The following is a 6,714-nucleotide window of genomic DNA, read 5'->3' on the forward strand; positions in this document are numbered from 1 at the left end:
CATGGTGCATGCTCAACGCAGAGCTCAACGTGGGGGCTCAATCCCTGATCATGACCTGAGCTGAAATCAAGAGTCAGAGGCTCAACCGACTGAGCCACCCAGGCATCCCAATCACCTATTAATTTTAACTTAAAATGTTGTTATCAACATTAAGGGAGACCATAAATGCCTGGAACAGAGAAAGCAATAAATAGTATTGTTACAGTAATTATATACAATATTTAAAAATTATAATTACATATATTATAAATATTATAATTTAATTATTATAGTTATTTTTCCACAAATGACTTCTAACTCTAAGGCAAATAATTAAAGTAGCCAATCCTCAGGGTACCTGGCTGGCTCAGTCAGTAGAGTATGCGACTCTTGATATCCAGGTTGTATAAGCCCCACATTGGATGTAAAAAATTAAAAAGAAAATCTCTAAAAAATATATATAATAAAAAAAAGTTGCCAATCCTCTGAAACTCCTGGCTCTGTACAGGAAAGAACTCGTTTGGGATGCAAAAGTAAAGAAGGAAATATTTACTAGCTATGAGAACAGGTGAAAGAAGAATCGAAAACGTGGCTTCCCTGGTGGTCATGACATAAGGTTCAAAGCACCGGGCAGAGTGGTGATGCCCCATTTCTGCCTCTCTTCAGAGAAGCCCAATTATTGGGCATCTTCTGTGCTCTGACTTTGTACGTTCTCTGTGCACCTTTTCTTTCTTTCAGCATCAAATGAAAGCAATTACTTTCTATTCTAATAGTGTGTCTGCCCTCCCTCTGCAGTTACTCATCTACAAAAGTTGAAATGCTGCCACATGCATTTGCCAAACTGCTAAATTATCTGCTTCTCCAGAACCAGAAATGATCTGGGGCAGGAGCAGGCAGTCTGTAGCAAGCAAAGAGTAATGCCAAGAGCCAGGGCTTTGGAGTCAGGTAAACAGGTACAAATCCCAGCTCCAACACTTAGCTGAGTGGCCAAAGCAACATATCAACCTTTCAGAGCTTATCCCATCTGCAAAACAGGTGACTACAGTTCCTATTTTACAGGACTCCTGTGAGCACATATACCACAGTACCAAGTACAGAGTAAATGCTCACTAAATGTTAGCGATATTCATTATCATTGGGGACATTCCAACTGAGGTCCAACCACCTGCCTTTCTCCATCTCTCCCCGCCCCTCTCTCTCTCACACACACAGACATCAACGATCAGCAAGTTTAGGTGTATGCTAGAGGATTCCCAACTCACCCTCCACATCAGCAAGTTCAAATGACCGTACCTCCAAAATCCATCCAGTCTAACTCTCTCCATCACCCCTGCACACAATGGTGGTCTCTCTTTACATGACCATCCCCATTCCATAATTCATTCTACACACAATAGATAGATCTTTGAAAAAGTAAACCAGATCATATCATTCTATTCCTCTGCTTAAAATTCTCTAAATAACATTCCTCTGCATTTAGGCTGAAATCCAAATTTCTTACCATGGCCAACAAGTCCCTATAGAACTTGGCCTCTATCTCTCCAACCTCTCACTTTATCCCACTCGCTCCACTCCATGGACACTCCACTCCGCTTCAGCCCCAGTACTGTTTCTCACACAAGCCAAGTCTATTCCTGCCTCAGAGCCTTTGCATCTGATGTTCCTCGGTCTGGAACACTCTTGCCCCAAATTTTCACACAGGTAACTTCTTTTCATCATGTAATTCATAGTTCAAATACCAACTGTCTAGAAACGTCTTCCCTGACCATGGAAATGAAAATGGCTTCCCTCCCTGATTTGCTCCCCATTTCATTATCCTGCTTTATTTTCTTCCTAGCACTCATCACTATCTAACATCACTTGTGTATGGGTTTACTTTTTTATTATCTAATTTCTCAACTAGAATGTAGCCTCCAAAAGAACAAGGATCTTTGGCCATCATCTCCCCACTACTCCTAGAGCTTAGAATGGTCCCTGCACACAGTAAGTGCTTAATGCATAGGCCTTATGATGGTGGCAGTGGTGTTTAAAATGCAAAGTGCAAGCTTCAGTCCAAGGCATTCTGATTTAATAGGTCCGAAGTACGGCTCAAGAATCTGAACTTCTAGCAAGCATCCATCTTTTTCATCCTAAAACAAGCAGGATACAAATCACTATTTTAAGACATTCTGGTCGGGGCGCCTGGGTGGCGCAGTCGGTTGAGCGTCCGACTTCAGCCAGGTCACGATCTCGCGGTCCGTGAGTTCGAGCCCCGCGTCAGGCTCTGGGCTGACGGCTCAGAGCCTGGAGCCTGTTTCTGATTCTGTGTCTCCCTCTCTCTCTGCCCCTCCCCCATTCATGCTCTGTCTCTCTCTGTCCCAAAAATAAATAAAAATGTGGAAAAAAAAATTTAAAAAAAAAAAAAAGACATTCTGGTCAATTCCTCCATTACCAAATCTCGCTTCTCCCTCTAACACTCCCTTGCTTAGGCCTACAGATCCCTTCCCAGCTGCTTTTCTTAATTAACCCAATGACACTAAGGTAAAAAAAAAAAAAAAAAAAAAAAAGAAGGTTGCTGACCCCTGAATTTGGAGTTCAAATAACCCCGCCCGTTTCCATTTCTGCTGCTCCATCAACACCAGGAATGCCAAACTAGCTGCCCAGCCTGGCTGGAATCCTGTCCTCCCCAGAAACACCTGAGCAGGTCTGGACTAACTCCAAAAGGTAAGCCAGGTAAATTTCCATGTCAGCTCACTAACAGACTTTCCAGAGGCAGCTGGGGCCAATACATACTTGCTCTACAAGCCCTCCAAATACACCCCCCCCCCCCATCAACATGTCCAGAAGACTTAACTCTGGCACCACCTGGAAAACGACGGCCAGAATTCCCTTTGAAGCAACCTAGCAGCTGAGAGGAAGAGATCTTTGAAAGGGCTACTCACTCAGGTGACCAAACAGGCACATACATGCCATTGTAAAAGGCAACCCCTAACTCCAACGCAGAGAAACTCACAGGCTCTGGCGACAGTCGTGTTTTGTTTTTCCCATTTATTCTCAGACTTGTCTCTTCAGAAAACATCCAACACCCTTTCCCTGACGCCTAAACTGTCACTGGGCTTGGCCTCAGGGTGTCTGGGAAAATGTCAAGGGTACCTACTTGGAGTTCCCTAAAGTTTCCTCTACTGCTACCCAGTCCGAGATCCCGCATTTGATTAAACAGCCCCCACCCCCCACCCCCCAGGTTAAAATCCAAACGGCATACTGGGACTGGTAACTTAGAATCACCAACACTTATGCGTGCATTAGCTCCCCAAGAGGGTAAGATCAAGCTGCGCGGGGGGGCCTGCGTGCATGCTCTTCCAGGATGACCGCAAGCAGCAACAATCTTCCAGGCTGTTCCTTCAAGGGGAATAAACCCTGTAGAGGGGAGTTTTCCGCTAAGAGCCACGAGCGCAGGGGCCTCTCACCCCTGCAGTTCGGGGAGCAGCCGCTGCCCCGGACTCCCCCAAGCGCACGTGCTGAAAGTCCGCCTCGGGACTCCGCGGGTTCACGTCGGCTAGCAGCGCCTGGCTCGCTAGCACAGCCAAGGGGGCAACTCGAGTCCACACGCCCTCGCGCCTTCCAAACGCCGAAGCGAGGGCCTTTCCGCAGACGAGGCGTGAGGCCCACCTCTCCGAAACACACACACACCCCTCCACCCGCCACCCACCCAACTCGGAATGGGGCCCGCCCACCCCTGGGGCTTGCGCCTAGGGGAGCCCAACGGACGGCCGGCGGCAAAGTTTACGAGGCTCTCGAACTGGGAGCGCGGCGCTAAGCAGCAGAACGCAGCGGCCAGACCAGCCGAGCGGGCGCCGGAGGCGCCGGGAAGGGACTCCCCTAAAAGCTGGAAGCGAAGGTGCTGGGAATAGCCTGCCCCGGCCTCGAGGAGGCGCAGGCGCTGACAGAGAGCCCCGACGTGTCCGCGCTGCCGCTGGGAGTGCTGGGCCCGGCAGGCGCCCTCCGGTTGCAAGTCACCCCACGGCTCCCCCGGCCCCACCCCCCAGAGTCTTCCGCGGAGTGCCCCCGGCCCGCCCCGGCAGCGGCCCCGCGAGGCCCCGCCTCGACCCCCACCCTCAACCCTTCCCTCCAGCTACGCGGGCCCGGCTTCCCGCCGCCTCCCGTAGCCCGGAGCCGGGCGAGGGAGACGCGCTCTCACGTTCGCCGGCACACTGGCCGCCTGCCCCCTCGCGCCCCCGGGCGACGCACACTCACCCTCCGCATGGTGCCGGGACGGGCCGGGCTCGGCGGCGCGGGCTCGGGCTCTATCTAGGCTGGCAGGGACGGCGGCGGCGCACAGGCGGCCGGGGAGAGCCGCGCTGCCCCCTCCCGCACACGCGTGCGCCGCGGCCGGCGAGCGGGCGACGGCCTCCACGGGGGCGGGGCGGGGGCGCGCCGGCCGTGGGGTCCCCGGGCCCGCCCCCGGCGTGCGGGGTTCTGGGCCCTCCCAGCCCCGAGGCTCCTCGTTCCCCGTCGTGGAGTTCCCCACCTTCCCCGGCCCGCTTCGCTCCTCTCCTCCCCCTCGAGTTCCCGCCCGACAAGGTTGCAGTTGAACGCAGGTGCCGATCCTGTGGAGAACCAAGTTCAAGGAGCCAGAGAAAATTGATGGCCTGCGGTGGGAGTTCTCACCCCCTTAAAAGTACATCTCTTCTCCCCGTTGGATGGGAGGAGGCCCGCTGGTGTCCCATCCCTCTCTTTAGATTCTGTGATTGTCTTTTGGAAATCCTGAGCATTCATAAACCTTTTTTGGAGGAGGGATGGGGTGAGAGTTAAGGGTGGGAAACAGCAGATCAACCCAGGGCCGGAGGAAGAACAGCTTCATGGAACAGAGATGGTCTAGTTTTACTCAGGTAGAGGAGCTCAGCAGGGGTCTGCCTCCCCGTTACTGCATAACCCACAATTCTTCCTGACCAACCCCTGCGTGCAAAGCTTCCTCTTCACAAACGGACTCCCCAACTTCTCCAAACAACAGGGAAATCCCATCCCAAATGCTAATACCTCTGAGAAAATGATGAGGCAGGATATATTCCTCCTAATCAGGAAAACCGCTGAGCCAGGGGAATGCAGGACACAAATCCTCAAGAACAAGAGTAGGATGGGATGATGTGAGAGTCTCCCTGGACTTCTGGACTTCTCCCGATTTGGCTTCGGCTGAACAAAGTAAATGCATTAGCACAAAATTCAAGGCAGACTGAATTCAATGTGAGGGGGGACAAAAACCCTTGTTTACCAAAGGATCCTTTGAACAACATACAAGGACGCCTGCGTTTTCAAACCGGGCCGTGACAGGTGAACAGGCAGACAGCAATGGAAAACACCAAGGCTTGTGCTGGGTAAACACGACGAATGTTTCAGCTTTTACATTGCTTGGCTGCCAAGTATCCTGGCAGATCACCACTTATCAGCGCTGTCAAAGGAATATGGTTATAATTGCCTAACATTGATAGAGTGTCAGCAGTGCTATCGAGACCAAATGTTAAACAGACAAAGTATCTTTATGATCTAGTGAATAAAAAGTTTCTCTGGATTTCTCTTTGGTGCCTACCAGAATAGATAAAAGGAGGGGTAGCAGATATATTAGGGGGAAAAAATGAAGGAAATGAATGAAGCCTGTTAACCCCCTTTTGACTTTAACTTATCTGCATACAATGGGTTTTTTCTTCTCTTGATATGAATCTCTTCAGATTGGCCTTTGATGTTTTGTTTTTGGAGAAATAACAAGTTTTAGTAAGTATACTTACTTATGATGCACCATGGGCTTGATCTATGTTATCACGTTCAGTCCACACAACCCTATGAAGTAAGTACTGTGATTTTATGGTTTTTCTTTTCTTTTAAAAAAAATTTTTTTAACATTTATTTATTTTTGAGAGACAGAGGCAGAGTATGAGCAGGGGAGGGGCAGAGTGAGAGGGAGACACAATTCCAGGCAGGCTGCAGGCTCCGAGCTATCAGCACAGAGCCCATCGAGGGGCTGAACTCACAAACTATGAGATCGTGACCTGAGCCGAAGTCGGAGGCTCAACTGACTGAGCCACCAGGCGCCCCAGATTTTATGGTTTCTCAGAGATACCAAGGCTCAGAGAGGGTAGGTAATTTGCCAAAGGTCACACAGCTTGTTAGTGGCACAGCTAGAATTTGAAATCAGGTCTAGCCACTTAATGCCCATACTTTACTGCCCTCCTGTGCTCTACCTCATAGAAAAGGTACAGCAGAGTAAAAACACGAGCTCTTGAAATAAACCAGTGGCTTCCCATCTCTGGGCCTTAGCTTCCTCATCTGTAAAATGGCAGTTAGGTTAAATAGGTGGGAGGACCTATCCAGAATTAAAGTTTTCTAGTTTTAGAGTGTAACCATGTGAATATTCTATTTTTAGTATTGTGGGAAATCCTAACCTGGAGGTACAATGTTAGTAACTTCACTGGTTTGTATAATTTCTTGCCACAGCCCCTGGTCTTACACTGCTTATGCTGCTTTCTGCGACACTACCTTTTCCTCCTCCTTCTAATTAATGTTCTTCCCTTTGTGAATCCACTAATCCAATTAATGTTAATTTCTTATTTAACTCGACGAACACCCCTAGTGTGAGGGGGGCAGTGTCCAGGAAGGAATTGGTGGGTTATCTTCGAGCGTTAGTTAGCCTGAATAATTTTTAAACTCCCTTCAGAAACCAAAGCAATTGTTCAGCTGTACAAAATAAATGACAACACATCAGAT

General features: G+C 49.5%; 1 protein-coding gene across 1 annotated transcript in view; it reads right to left on the bottom strand.

Moving 5' to 3' along the window:
- TMCC3 (transmembrane and coiled-coil domain family 3) overlaps positions 1-4,326 on the bottom strand; it is a 329,016-nt gene extending 324,690 nt beyond the window's left edge. Inside the window, exon 1 of the mRNA XM_023257311.2 lies at positions 4,213-4,326. Within this exon, the coding sequence (XP_023113079.1) occupies positions 4,213-4,221 (9 nt within the window). The 5' untranslated portion in view covers positions 4,222-4,326. The remainder of the gene's footprint in view (positions 1-4,212) is intronic.
- Between the last annotated feature and the right edge of the window lie 2,388 nt (positions 4,327-6,714).

This window comes from Felis catus, chromosome B4 (genome assembly GCF_018350175.1).
Source record: "Felis catus isolate Fca126 chromosome B4, F.catus_Fca126_mat1.0, whole genome shotgun sequence".
NCBI lineage: Eukaryota > Metazoa > Chordata > Mammalia > Carnivora > Felidae > Felis > Felis catus.